At 40.7% G+C, this 14,992-nt stretch overlaps 1 protein-coding gene across 1 annotated transcript; it reads right to left on the bottom strand.

Moving 5' to 3' along the window:
- Positions 1 to 843: 843 nt before the first annotated feature.
- Positions 844 to 7,519, bottom strand: LOC130240302 (uncharacterized). Its single transcript, XM_056471752.1, has one exon. The coding sequence runs from the start codon at positions 5,198 to 5,200 to the stop codon at positions 3,674 to 3,676; it is 1,527 nt and encodes a 508-aa protein (XP_056327727.1). The 5' UTR covers positions 5,201 to 7,519; the 3' UTR covers positions 844 to 3,673.
- Positions 7,520 to 14,992: the final 7,473 nt, after the last annotated feature.

Here is a 14,992-nt window from a genome sequence, read left to right as displayed (position 1 = left end):
AGAACCTGTGTAATTTTTTTTTCAAATTAATTTCTTTTACCTTATTTGGGAGTAAAACTTATTACTTGTTGACCAAATATCATCTACAAGAGGTAAAATAACAACGAATTCCAGTCAAACAGCCAAGTTTAAAGTGTTCATGTAGATGTAACTGTTTAGATTAAATTAAATAAACTGTCAAATCACACGAACAGTTGAGGTCAAAATTTAAGAAAACAAAATTTTTTATTTATTTCATTATTTTACCAAAATAAGAGGATCATACAAAATGTATCTTTGTTAAGTTAACCTAAATATATTTCAGATACAAGAGAAAGTAATAATTGGTTTAAAAATAATTTGCGCACATAAAAGTTGCCATCCGCTGCGTAAAACATATGCTGAATAATTTGGTGGTTCATTACACAGTGGCGAGTAATTAAAGGACTAAGCCAAAAAAAAAAAAAGAATAAATAGTGACAGTGTGAATGTTTTAATACTATATTTTTAATAGTTTAGTAGAAATTTTTTTTGATTTTTTTTGTTAAATATCTGGTCTATTTTCTCAGCCATGAAGATGGGGAGGGCAATGACCAAATAGCAGTAAATGAGTTCAGAGCAGGTGAAGAGAACAGGTAAGAAAGGGTCAGATTGTATATCTATTTTAGTTATGTTAAGAAACATTGTAAATTAAGTTATTCTAGACTTTGCTGATTAAATGTTATAAAACATCTGTTTTGTTTACTTAGTCATGAAGATGGTGAGGACAGAGAGCAAGAAAATTTAAATAGAGCCAGAGAAAAGATCAGGTAGTGTTGGACTCAAATGGTCCATTGCATGTTCAAAAATTGACGGAGATCTGAATTGAAAATTAACAAGTTTTATTTCGAATGCAAGAAGTTAGAGAGTACAATTTCTGCGCAGGAGAGATGTACTAATGTATTAGCCCCTCTGCCTTTATGCTGTCCTTCCGGCTTTTTTATACGTCTCTCACACACACACTTAGCAGCAGGCCTCCAGTAGCAGGAAGTTGGGTTCCTCTTTCTTGTACACACATTATCACTGTTAACCCTTTAAAAGAAGAAACCCTTTATGTTTGCATTTATTAGTAAATGTTTAGCAAAATCTAACAATAAAAAAAAAAATGCTATCCTTCAATCCCTCTCTTGGCCTCTGAAAAGAGGCCACACCACTTTAATAAACACTTAAAAAATCTCAGAATTCTTGGTCCAATATGTCCAGATGAGCTTGGGTCGAAAACCTCTGTGAGGAAAGACACCCAAGCGGCCCCCTAGTTGGCTTATGGGCAGCCACCACATGTTCACCGGAAACATCATATCAGACCACTTAGAAAAATAAAAGCAATAAACACAATCATAACAGTCAAACAATGATACTCTCTATAAATTCCCTATAAACCAGTGTGCTCAGGCTGGACTGGGCCGAAAACCCCTGTGGGGAAAGGCACCCAGTCGATTCCCTAATTGACGTTTGGGCAACCACAACATGTCAGCTGAGTCAATCACACTGAAATTATCTAGACTACAAACATTTCAATAATCAAAATTTAAATCTTAACACATTTTCAAACAGCAAATTTCTCAAACATCAATATCTAGAAAACATATAACTTGTGATGAATCAGCATCTGCAAAGAAGCACAGTTATTGGGAAAAAACAACATTTATAAGTCATATTCCTCCTCCTCATCATCATTATTTCCTGGAGATATCAGCAGAGGCATTGTGTAAGGGGGTGGAGCTCCATCTTTCTTTTCAATTGCTGCAATTATCACCCTGTTACACAATGTTCTGATACACGGGATGCAACAGCATCCACAGGTCACTATTATGGCCACAAATGTAGCTAAAGAGATCAAAATTGATGTAAACATGGTTTTATATTTTCCAAACACACCGGTCAGCCAATCATCAAATGGGTTATTTACACCAGAGTGTTCTGCCATTGTTTTAGAAAGGGTTTTTAATTCTTCTAAAGCCCTCGTTACTGATCCGTCTGGGGTGGTATTATTGGTAATAAAAGTGCAGCAAAAATCTTGGAACATGGCACCCCTTTTCCGCCAATAGCATGTCTAGTGCTATTCTATTTTGTATTGCCATTAATGAGGTTGGAGCCAATTGTTCTGATAATCCTTCTACGACATCTTGTGTCAGATTTGCCAATCTCATGACATTATAGTGCACATAATTTATTCTATCCACATTTTACTTGGGGTGACCGGGAATAGGGCTGAAATTATTGGGATATTCTCGAACCCGGCAGCAATTTGGTCTACTAGTTTTGTATTGATCAGGGACTCCTCTCGTGACCCCTATTGAATCTATATAGGTTGGGGAATTTGTGGTTAAGTCAAACGTTGCGTCCCTATTTCTTCTCCCAGCTATACTTTCACCCCTTCCCTCTCGTCTCTTGCCAATCAGTGTTACTGGTGCTGCCAACCTAACCATTGCACATATACCTTTCGTAGTTTTCCCTTATCCCGTGATATCTAAAATATCTTCAGGAGTTAATTTGGTGTAATCCATTTCTATTACAACCCTTTGACCTCTACTTCTCTACTATGATCTCTGATTGTGGTCATATAGTCATTGTCTTGTTTCTATCTATTACATTAACCTTATCTAAAAACTCAATTTCTATGATTCCCAGGGGGTCAGTTCCTGATATCTCAACTCCTAATAGTATATGGAGAAACTTAGGCGGATTGTTTTTCCCAGCATAATGGGTCTCATCTAAGGGGTATCCTGTCCACTCCCCTATTGACATAGTAATAGGGTTCTGGGTAGGACTATAATCCCTTTGTATTTTCAGTTTTCTCCACTCGTTTTTAAAATTCCCTAACCATGTTGGGTTTGGTGTCCATTTCCCTGTGTACCCCACTACTTGATCCTACCCTCTACACCACTTATTATCCGCTTTACCCCTCATGTTACACCATGCATTCATAGTCTGATCTAAACAAACATATACGTCATATCCTCGCCACGAACTATTGTGTCCCCCACAGTCAATTACCTGACATAGATCAAATGTGTAAGATGTTGTCTCTCCCTTTACATATTCTATGGACAGCCCTCCATAATACTTGGAACACCTCTTTTCTTTCCCTAGGGATCTTTTTACTCTGGTTGGTTTTACAGTTGAAGTTTCATTCCTGTTGTGACTTTTTCCTACTCCTAGAATTGTCCCCACTATTATCAGTGTTAATATCCCCACTATCCCCAATAGTTTCCAGTTTTCCCACAGCTTGACCCTCATGTTTTATTGATGCTGGTTTTCCTTATTATTCAATTCTGATCCTCCTTTTATCTTATTTTTCACAGCATTATTGTGTTAACAGCAAATGATATATAAGCTATAATAAAAAATAGCAAGCACAGTAAACTTATTCTAACGTATAAACTGAAATGGTTATATTCTGGCCTTTAAATGTATTTTCAATAATGTGGAGAACTCTATAGAATTCCAACATATCCAAACCACACCCCAGCCGGGGTATTGACAATCTGGTGATGTGTAATTTGTCACACCACGTTCTCATGCAGATTAGACTGCTCTCAAAGACCTCATATGTGGGTAGGTCTCTGGCAAACGTTTTTTGTGATCAGGTGGAAAACTATTATGTCTGCCTCGTAAGTTGTAGCACAGTCACCTTTTGTTTTTCTCTGGGCCTTTACCTTGTCAACACTATATCTTTGTCTGAATTTTTCGCTATGCCCGCTCCAAATGCACAGTCTGCACTGACACAATGGGCTACAGCTTCTCCTTTAGGGGCTGCGAATAAATCCCCAGTTTTATGGACCACCTGTAAAGTTTGTAGGTTACTTTGTGATGGATGAAAATTGTTATCGTGTGTACGTGTTTGTGTGTCATCTCCTTTTGTGGTACCCTCACTCCCTCCTGTACCTCCTGTGGTATCCTCCCTCTCTTGGACCTGCGAAGCAAGGTCCACTCTGGTGTCGTCCAATGATCTGGACTGTGGGTCCGCCGGACAGCACTTAATTTGAGCAGACCAGCGAGGCTCTTTCCATTTACGCCTGTAGATTCTCAATATCACCCAGTCCCAAGTTCGGTCAGGTAGGGGTGCTTGATATTCGTGTCCCCTAAAATCAGTTGGTAACATTTTGTCAAAAGATTCAATTAGAGCAGTCAATTTGTCATAGTAAATTTTGTGTGATAACGGTTGTACTGGTTGCAATTGTAGTGGGGTCAGTGGGCCAGGAAATTGGCGACCAGTCAACAGTTCAAAAGGCGTGTATCCTGTTGCCCTACTCACAGAGCTCCTTACTGACATGAGAGACAGTGGAAGAGCAGCCAACCATGTCAATTTAGTCTGTGCACAGATTTCAGCCAATTTGTTTTTCAATGTTAGATTCAACCGCTCAACCTTACCTTGTGACTGTGGGTGATAGACTGCCCCGAAATGGTGTACTAAACCCAATGCCTTTTCAACATCAGCCAGATGTTCATTTTTGAAGTGTGAGCCGTTGTCAGATCTGACCCGGCTTGGAAAACCATGACGTGGGATGTAATGGTTTATCAGACATTTAATGACAGCAGTGCTGTCTTCCATGCCCACCAGGAAGGCCTCTGGCCATCTTGTATATGCATCAATCATAACAAGCAAGTATTGTTTACCATTTACCCTTTCAATCATGTCAGTGAAATCAATTATAACTTCATCTCCAGGGCCATTTGCCAATGGGAACGATCCCTGAGATGGTTTCATAGTTGGTTTGACATTGTGCATCTGACAAATGTCACATGTCCTTATGTACCCAGAAATTAGGTGTGGCATAAAAGGATGCCACCATGATTGCAATGCTCGCGACATTTGCTTATCATCACAGTGTGCATGTGTGTGGGCTTCTTTCAACACGCTTGGGACTAGTGATGCTAGGAGCAAAGCTCTACCATCAGCTGCTGTCCAAAGGCCATCCTCGTGTCTGATTGCCCCTTTGTATTTCCACACAGACTTTTCTTCAGGAGCAGCCATGTCTTGCTGCTCGGATAAGAATTCTCTTGAGAATTCTGGTAGGAGGGATGTCACGTCTGGCTCAGATGTGACCACAAACTGACCCTGTAGGTAGCCTGAGGCACGTTTTGCCGCCAAGTCTGCTGCTTCATTCCCTTTTGATATTAGGTCAGTTCCTTGAGAATGACCAGTGCACTTGATAAAAGCCACTTTGTCTGGCAACATTATGGCTTCAGAGAGCTCTTATGCTTCTTTCTCATGAGTAATAGGCCGGCCAGAAGAAGTTGTGAATCCACATCTGATCCACACAGGCAGCTCCACGTGGGCTGTGGACACTGCATATGCAGAATCAGAGTAGATGTTGACAGACTGTCCTTTTGAGTGTCTCAATGCATTGATTAGGGCCAATAGTTCTGCTTTTTGTGCAGATTGTTTGCCAATTAGGGGTTCCAGATTGTATGGTGACCAATTGATCATTCTGTAATTTACCCACAGCAAAGCCTGCTTTCAGAGTTCCATCATCTGCCCTTTGGCAGCTACCATCTGTAAACAGTGTTATTGGGTTGTCTGTTTCAGGAAGTGGGGAGGCATTCAGGCCCTTATTTTATTTTTAGCTGACTTCCTTTTCTCAAGCTACAGTTTCAAAATTCTTTTTTTTTTCAGCTTTAACAACTCACTTCCTTCTATGTCCGCTCTCTCTACTGCTTTGTCTATGAAATCTACTGCATACCTTTGCATTTAGTATCATCACTGCCTGGTACCTCAGGAGACTGTTCCATGGCCTGGGTCACACCAGCAGGAGCTCCTTGTAACACTGCTGCCCTGAAAATTCTATTAGTAACAGCGTTAGACATTTGGTTTTCATCGCATGCTTCTTCTCAGTCTTTGAAAGTATCTATTTATGTATGCTGCTCCTTTTTTACCATCCCAATGTTTAAATTTCCTGTTCTTTATTGACCACTAACTGCTTCGGTTGCTGGCTTATAGTTGGGTTTTGGAGTGATCTTGGTATAGCCTCTGTATGGTGGGGCATAGGGCGTCGCTATCTGATCAGTCTTAGTCTCAGCCTCAGCTTCCTGTTTTTTACTCAGTTTAGCTTCAGCTTCTTTGCTGTTCACTTCCCTTTTCTTTGATTTTAGTACAGATGCTGCGAGTGTAACTCTAGAACATCTTCTCAAATCTTTATCTAACTGTTTTTCTTTCTTTGCATGGGCTCGCTTGTGTAACAGCCTTACTTCCTCTTTTCTGTGTCTGAAAACAGCTTCTTGTGCTCTTTTCTCTTTTATTCCCACTTTCTGAAACAGAGACCCCCTTTTTGTCCATACAATCAGTGCTATAATGTTCAATAAATTCGCGCGTACATTCTCCCAGTTCTTTTATCCGTTTTTTCTATCTTTTTGATCAGTTTGTGCCAATAAGATATCTACCATTTTATCCCATTGTTGTCTTAGTGGAGGACAATCATATTCCTCACATTCTCTATCAAATTCTCCTTCCATTTTTTTTTATTTATTTTTTATTTAAATTTTTTTAATCCCTTTTATTTTTTATTTTATTTTTTATCCCTATCCCTACACTCTCACTATTTCTCAATTCACTAAACCTGCTATCCTTGAGAAATTTACTTGAAAATATCAAATTCTCGTCAGAATAAGAGGGATTTTCAAGGGTTTTGCCTCCTCAGGGAAAAGGGCTTCTCCTTTAAATACTTGTGTATTCACCCTGATAATTGGAAATATGAATGACTTCGTCAAGACAGACAATTTCCAATTTATTTGCCTATTTAGGGAACAGGACTTCTCCGTAAATCTAAAGATTCACCCTAAGTGCCTATTTAGGGAACAGGACTTCTCCGTAAATCCTAACGATTCACCCTAATTGCCTATTTAGGGAACAGGACTTCTCCGTAAATCCTAACGATTCACCCTAACTTTCTCTATCACAACTTATCACAATTCATTCTTCTCTTTTTTATTTTTTTATTTTTATATGTAGTCTGTAACCTCCTGCATGCATCAAATGTATCAAAGAAATGAACAACATATTTACCGATGCCAAAAGCCACTTATTTAGAATATTCAATAGCAGAATTTTAGAAAAAGGTTTCTGCTTACCTTTCTTTTAGAGAGGCGCCTCTGGATTTGGCATCAGAAATAAACGTTCATCTATTTGACAGTCTCCAGTCAATCACGTCGTCGGGTCACCAATTGTTGGACTCAAATGGTCCATTGCATGTTCAAAAATTGACGGAGATCTGAATTGAAAATTAACAAGTTTTATTTCGAATGCAAGAAGTTAGAGAGTACAATTTCTGCGCAGGAGAGATGTACTAATGTATTAGCCCCTCTGCCTTTATGCTGTCCTTCCGGCTTTTTTATACGTCTCTCACACACACACTTAGCAGCAGGCCTCCAGTAGCAGGAAGTTGGGTTCCTCTTTCTTGTACACACATTATCACTGTTAACCCTTTAAAAGAAGAAACCCTTTATGTTTGCATTTATTAGTAAATGTTTAGCAAAATCTAACAATAAAAAAAAATGCTATCCTTCAGTAGGAATGGCCCCACAAAAAATAAATGAATAAATGGAAGGTCAGGGTTTTGCAAATTTAGGTATTGTTTGTCTTGCAAAAATGTAGTGCATGGAAAGAGGGAGAGTCATCTTCAGTATGACATCAGTGGGGAGGAGACAGATATGGCTGGAGAATGCAAAGATGCAACAGAGGAGGTAGCAGAGGAAAGACCATGTTCAGATGTCCGGACGGGCCATATCCCAAATCTGAAAAGAGTAACAGGCACTTTTCAAAAGCCTTTTGTTATCGCTTATTATCAAACAGAGAGAAAATTGAGCGAGACTGGTTGTTGTATTCCAAAAAAGCAAATAAAGTGTATTGCTTTGCATGCAAATTGTTTGGTGGAGCCAAAGCATGTGACAAACGTCTTGTGCTTGGATACAACAACTGGTAGTGTCTTTCAAAAACACTACAGCATCATGAAACAAGTAACCATCATATAGATGCTTATCTTTCTTGGAAGGAATTGGTAACTCGTTTGCAGTTAGGTAAAACAATTGACAGTGAAATGCAAAAGGTGATCACAGCAGAAAAGTCCTGCTGGAGGAATGTACTGACCAGAGTGATTGACTGCATTCTTTTTTTAGCTGAAAGAAACTTGCCATTGAGAGGAAAGAAAGAACAGTTGGGCACGGAATGTTCCGGCCACACCGAGATAAGATGAACAGAATATGCATACACACACATTTCTGCAGTGCAAAAACACAGAAGAGAGAACAGAAAAACAGGCTGTAAAAACAGTAGAATACACACACATTTAATTAACAAATCCTTCAATCCCCTCTTTTAGGCTCTAAAAACGCATAGGAAGTCGCTCATACCCACAACCAGTCATACTCTCAATGGTAGCATAAACACGATTCATTATACATTGTACAAGACATGGGCCGCAACAGCAAATCAGTAATACAACAACAATAATAGGAATCATCATCGATATAAAAGGCGTCACCCAGCCAAAAAGATTGTGGAAAGTATTCCATCCACCGTTATGATCGGGGCGATAGTCAGTTGTCATAGCATTTTTCAATTTAGTCAGGGTACCTAAGGCATCTCTCATAGCATCACTATTGATGTCATCTGATATATAGGTGCAAGATGTCGTGTTCAGCAATACGCACACACCTCTACCAGAGGCAGTCAAAAGGTCGAGTGCCATCCTATTTTGCATTACCATAGTCCTAATGTTAGAAATCTCTTTATTTTGGGCCTTATCTATAACTTGATATGCATTAATGAATAATCCCAACCAGTAATCTAATGTTTCAAGCCTTAGCATAACCTTTCCCACACCTATCTGAGGAAACAAGGACAATGTGACCTTGTTACTCGTGGACCATAGTTTGAACTCCTCAGGAACGTCCTCACCCCATATGGGGTCATGGGGCACAAAAGTGGGCACACTTCATCATCTTCTCCTTGATTCAGCGCCTAGTACAGTGGCCATGATAAACGTGTGATCAATAACATGTATTGGGGCACATTGACCAATCCAGTTTGCGGGTAGTGACATGTAGGTGACATTTGTCCACATAACCACCATCCACCTTGGACAACATAGGTGCCATTAGAGGGGCCCGACATACTTACGGGCGCTCCCTCGCCACTGCGCCATATCTGCTCACAGTTGAGAGTGCTGCCCATATAGATAGTGCCATTGGTCTGATTATAACACATAGGATGCTTCAAGGTGTGGTTAAAGAAAACCTTGTGTCCAATTGGTCTTTTTTGTGAGGTATGATTAAATTTTACCCAAAACATTAAATCACAGTTTCCATTTTTTAAGCCCTATCCTATCAATGTCAGAATCATTTATTTGAATTTGGGGGTCCTGATAACCACATCCAGCAAAGCTTGCATAACACTTAGCCTGAGTTTTATTCATTGGTTTACCATATAGGGTGTTTTGCTTGGCTGAGTGAGGCATCACTGAACAAACATAACAATTCGACACATTGTATGATTTTACCAAAACCTTCACATATTTATACCACAGGTTCACTCCAATAGGATCCTCTCCTGGCTCTTCCTCCCAAATATCTTGAAATATCTATGCTCACTCCATCGCCTGTGGTGATGACGTAAGGCAGGCAGTGAAATCAACAATACCAAGCATAGGTGATAAGTCCAGTCACAACAACAGACACACTTCTCCAGCTCATGGTGTGAACTGACAGTTTCTATTTGATAATCAGCGCTGCATGTTCAGCTCCTCTGCTATCAGATAGCAACCATACAGTTTATCCTCCAGGCGTTGTTAAAATTAGATGGCTGGCCAGCACTTCTATCATGTGGGTGTGGGGCGCCCCTCTGGAAAGAAAGGAGAATCTCAAGACAGATTATGACTCTATATACACATATATGCAAACAAACTTTAAGCAGTAGATGGAGCCTCCTTCAGTCTGGTTGCATGGATCCACTGTGGGAAAGAGGAAGTTAAGACAGCAGTTCGAGTGACTGCAACAACTTCTGCGGGTGCACTATATTTAGTATCAGAAAGACCCTCACCCATCTTAGCAAATTGTTTAATTAAAACTTTGTCCCCAACCTTGAAGGGGTGTGTTTTATCCCCTGGCATTGGTGCTGCACAGGAATGTAATTTAGCCCAGTATTGGTTCAAAACCATAAATCAGTTGTTGCATATACTCGCTAATATGAACATCACACGAGCCATCACCCAGTGCATGCCCTCCCTTTTTCCAGGGGGCTGGAAAGGGACTACCCATTACTGTTTCATAGGGTGACAGCCCCTGGAGTCCCTTGTGAGGGGACATTCTCATGTCCGCCAGTACCACTGGGATTAATGCAGGCCAATCAGAGCGTCCCATGCTCTGCATAGCTTTTCTCAATTTGTCTTTGATTGTTCTGTTAGTTCTCTCTACTACACCTGATGACTGTGGGTGGTATGGTATGTGCAAGTGCCATGTAATGCCTAATTCTTTAGCAAGGCCTTGAATCACCTTTGCTGTGAAAGCAGTGCCTTTGTCAGAGTCAATGCCACATGGTATACCATATCTGGGAATAATGTCTTTGTTAGATATAAAATCACAGTTTTTGCATCTTCCTTCGCACAGGGGAACGCTTCAACCCATTTTGAAAACCTATCTGCAAACACCAAAAGATATTTATGTGGTCCCCTCTTAGGAAGATGAGTAAAATCTACCTGCCATTGCTGGAATGGGCCTTCTGGCATTTGCAGCTGTTGGTGTTTAGCCTGTGGTTTAGTTACATGATTTTGAGCACAAACTAAATATCTGTCTAATGTGCTGTTAACATGATGTGATAAGTTAAGTATACACAGAAAAGACATCATTGTTTCCAGTACCCCTCTTCGGCCGAGATGTGTAACATCGTGAAACTCGCGGACAAGAAAGGTGCACAAGCAGAAGGAATGCACACATGACCATTGTCTTCCAGCAAAATTCCTGAGGAATCAGTACGAGCATCGAGCTCTTCCCAATAAGTTTTGTCTGCTACTGAGGCTGTAGCTTAAATGGCCACAATGTCAATAGGTGGGAGCATAGCACTAGTCAGCACAGATGAGGAGGTGGAAACTTGAGAGATATTCAGCCAACTTGGCATCCTCCCAGATTGACCAGCTGCTTTGGCTGCTGTGTCAGACAATTATTTCCCTTGGCCTCAGGGGTGTCAAATGTAGAATGGGCTTTCGTTTTAATAATGGCTTGTGATCTAGGCAAACGGCAGGCCTGTATGAGATCCATGACCAATGAGCTGTGAGATATGGGTTTGCCGTCTGCGGACACAAACCCACGAGTAGCCCAAATTTGTCCAAAATCATGGGCAACACCAACATGGTTTAATGTGGGAATTTTAGCAGATATCTCAGCGTCATCATAATCTTTGCCCATCTTAGCTTGCAATACAAATCTGTAATCTGCCCCTATCAACTGGCAATGGCACGAAGTCCTGATTAACATATAGACAAAAGCCATGGGGTTGTCAACACCAGGAAGCAGAAAAATCAAATCTTTCAGCGCGCTGGGTGAGGGAGGTACAATGTCAATGCCTTTGGCTTTGGCCACCCAAACAGCAGCTACATTCTTTGGTGGGTCAATTACGGACCCTTCGTCTGGACCTGCGTCCTTGGGTCTACTACAATTATCGTCTTCACACACATTGTCCCTCTGCCATTGTTTTAATGAGGGATAACTCCCCGCGACTGGAGCGACTGGGCTCACTGGCGCTGAGGGTGCACATATCTGCTTTTCAGCTGATGCCTTGCTGGGGCCAAGTTCAGCAGGGGCAGTAGGGGTCATATAGGGGGGTGGAAGGCTGTTAAAGCCGCGTTTCACCCCCTCTCTCTCCCTATCTTTACCTGTCGGGGGCTTTTTAACACGGCTTTAGGAACATAGATATTCTTTTTATTATTCCAAATTGAACTCATCTTATACCATGTGCCATAGGCTTCCGTCATATATTTCATATCTTATTCAGGGTCTCCCATACCACCATAAGTCAGGTTGTAGGCAGATTTTAATAACTGGGGTCGAATGTCCCTTCTCGGGGGAAATTCCGCCACTGGGATTGACCCTCAGTCCATCCTGCTAAATTTGAGATGTATGGTTCAGTGTAAAATCCCCACCCACATCTGTTCATCCAATACACAGGGGTCTCACTGGGCTCAGGCTTTGGCCCATGATGAGAAGACTCACTGGTGATAATTTGTTTTGTCTAGTTTTTATTAGTCTACATTTGTAAGCGCTTTATCATACAGTTTTCAGCTAACGTGTGATCTTCCACACACTGTGCAACCCAAATTTAATCGGGTACAAGAACACAATTATGCAGGATAACCCATCATCTACACACTGTGGAACCCAAATTTAATCGGGTACAAGAACACAATTATGTAGGATAAACCATCATCTACACCGTTGTGGTGTAGGATAACACATCCACACAATCACTGTGTGGGATAACCTCTAAATCTACAAAATTCTACAGATAAAACAGGATATTTCTAATCAGGCAGTGTGAATAAAATTTTCTTACCTGACCAGATATATCCCGGACGAGCCCCCAGAACTGTAGGAAAATCCGTTTTTTCCTTTGGTCCCTTCACTCTAGTATTTTGTATCACCAGTGAGTGTCTACTTCAAGACCGTCCAAGCTTGGAAAAGATGAGAAGAAAATCAGCTGAATGGTTCAGTATGATTTTATTCTGACACAAGGGAGGGAAGAGCAATCTTATATACACATTGAGGGTCCGCCTGCAACTGAGGAAAACAGCGATACAAAGACAGCTTACAGCAACCAGAATACGTGAGAATGTGTGCGTGTAGGTATGCGCGCATCTGTGAGCGAGTCAGATAGTGGCTTTTCTGCGCACCCCAGATGGGACGGAATGTTCCGGCCACACCGAGATAAGATGAACAGAATATGCATACACACACATTTCTGCAGTGCAAAAACACAGAAGAGAGAACAGAAAAACAGGCTGTAAAAACAGTAGAATACACACACATTAAATAATCAAATCCTTCACCACCTCACTCAGAAAAGAAATGCTCACATGCATTCATTTTGGCCATATGGGTGTAGAAAAGTCAAAGCAAAGAGCACGAGATGCGTTATTCTGGCCAGGAATGTGTAAGCAAATAGAACATATAGTCGAAACGTGTGATACTTGCCTGGACCAACGTCGTTCAAACACTAAGGAGCACATGATTTCTCACAAAATACCAACCAGACCATGGCAAAGACGTAGCTTCAGACCTTTTCACCTGGAATCATGAAGAATACATTATTACAGTAGTCTACTATAGCCGGTTCTTTGAAGTGGACAAACTCACCAACACAACGGCCGCCACTGTAATCAGCCAACTGAAAGTGATTTTCACAAGACATTGTATCCTAGAGAAATTTGTCTCCGACAATGGTCCACAATATTGAGGCAAGGAGTTCAAAGACTTTGCAAAAGACATGGGGTTTCACACATACCACCACTAGCCCCTATTACCCCCAGAGAAGACTGTGCAGATCACAAAATTGATGTTGACAAAAGCCCAGATGGAAAGGAAAGATCCCTATCTCAGTTTGTTAGAGTATAGCAATACACCTGTTGACCGCATTAAGTCGCCTGCCCAGCTCCTTATGAGTCACAGACTGCGATCAATACTGCCAACCACAAACAAGCAGCTCCTACCTGAAATTGTCAAAGTCACAGAGGCTCGCTGGAAGAGGGCAAAGCAGCAACAGCATCAGAAAAAGTATTTTGATTGTTCAGCGCATCCAGTCACAGCTTCGCACATGACAACCTGTTCGCATACAGGAACACGGCCTCTAAAAGCCTGCTGTTATTGTTCATCCTGCCAGCACAGAAAGATCCTATCATGTTCGCACTTCAGATGGTCAGGTGTTTCGTAGAAACCGACGCCACCTTCTCAGTACAAAAGAGGAAGCCGTGGAGCCTTGTTTCCGGTACATGCTAAAATACCAGCGCAGCATTTAAAAGTCAAAGAGGTGCAGCCCATACAATATTATACCAGATCTGGTCGAGCAGTGCGACCAAGAGAAATCCTTGATTTGTGATTTATAATTCGTCTGGGGTGTAGGCGGATCGCTGCCCCTGTGACAAATTGGAATCTAAAATCTGTTATGGGCTGTCGGAAAGAAATGGACACTTTGTTCATATATTAAGTGTCATATGTTACAATTCTTTTTAATCCAGCACCCTCTATGTTTATGCTAAAGTAATGTTTAATGATTTAGATATACACTTTAGTGATACGTGTTTTTTCTTTTGTTGTTTTTTTTTTTAAAAAAGGGAGATGTAATATTCACATAAGCACTGAATATTTGTGGCACTAATTTACGACTAGTTGAGGAGTTTACTAGTGATGGTTAGCCTGTAATACGGCAGCACGTTGTGGATTAAAGCTGAAAGTTGTTGGTACTCCCTGTCCGTCTCCTTATTTAATTACTGCACGCCCTGTGCAACAAATAAAACTAAACACAGAACAAGACAATACTCCAAACAATCGTCTGGTTTTATACTATGTTAAGGATTTCTGTATTCTTTTAACAGTTATGGAAATAACTGAATCAGTTGCTGTCAGAAGGGTTTCCCTGAGAAAATTGAATTAAATAACGTTCAAGCATTTTTAAATTTAAGTAATCATTGACATATAGTTTGCAGAATTTTTATTTATTTTTTGTCCACTGACAGCAACTGCAAACTAGGTGAGGGTACTTACATTTATTTATTTTAAAGACCCTTATCCCATTCTAAAGGTGGATTCAGCTTAAGAGGAGGCAGTAGCAACAGAAGTGCTAACATGGTTTCAGACTTTGTCTAGAATATTACAACTACGTGTGAACATAGGTATACTTTGCTTTTATTTTAAGGGTGTAGTTAGTGAGTTTCAAAATAATACAGACCGTTTCTCAGGACATCAAGAGAACAACAGCTCTCACTTACGCTCC

The sequence above is a fragment of the Danio aesculapii genome, chromosome 14, assembly GCF_903798145.1.
Source record: "Danio aesculapii chromosome 14, fDanAes4.1, whole genome shotgun sequence".
Lineage (NCBI taxonomy): Eukaryota > Metazoa > Chordata > Actinopteri > Cypriniformes > Danionidae > Danio > Danio aesculapii.
Note: the sequence above shows the minus strand (reverse complement) of the source record. Positions and strands in the feature narration are given on the sequence as shown.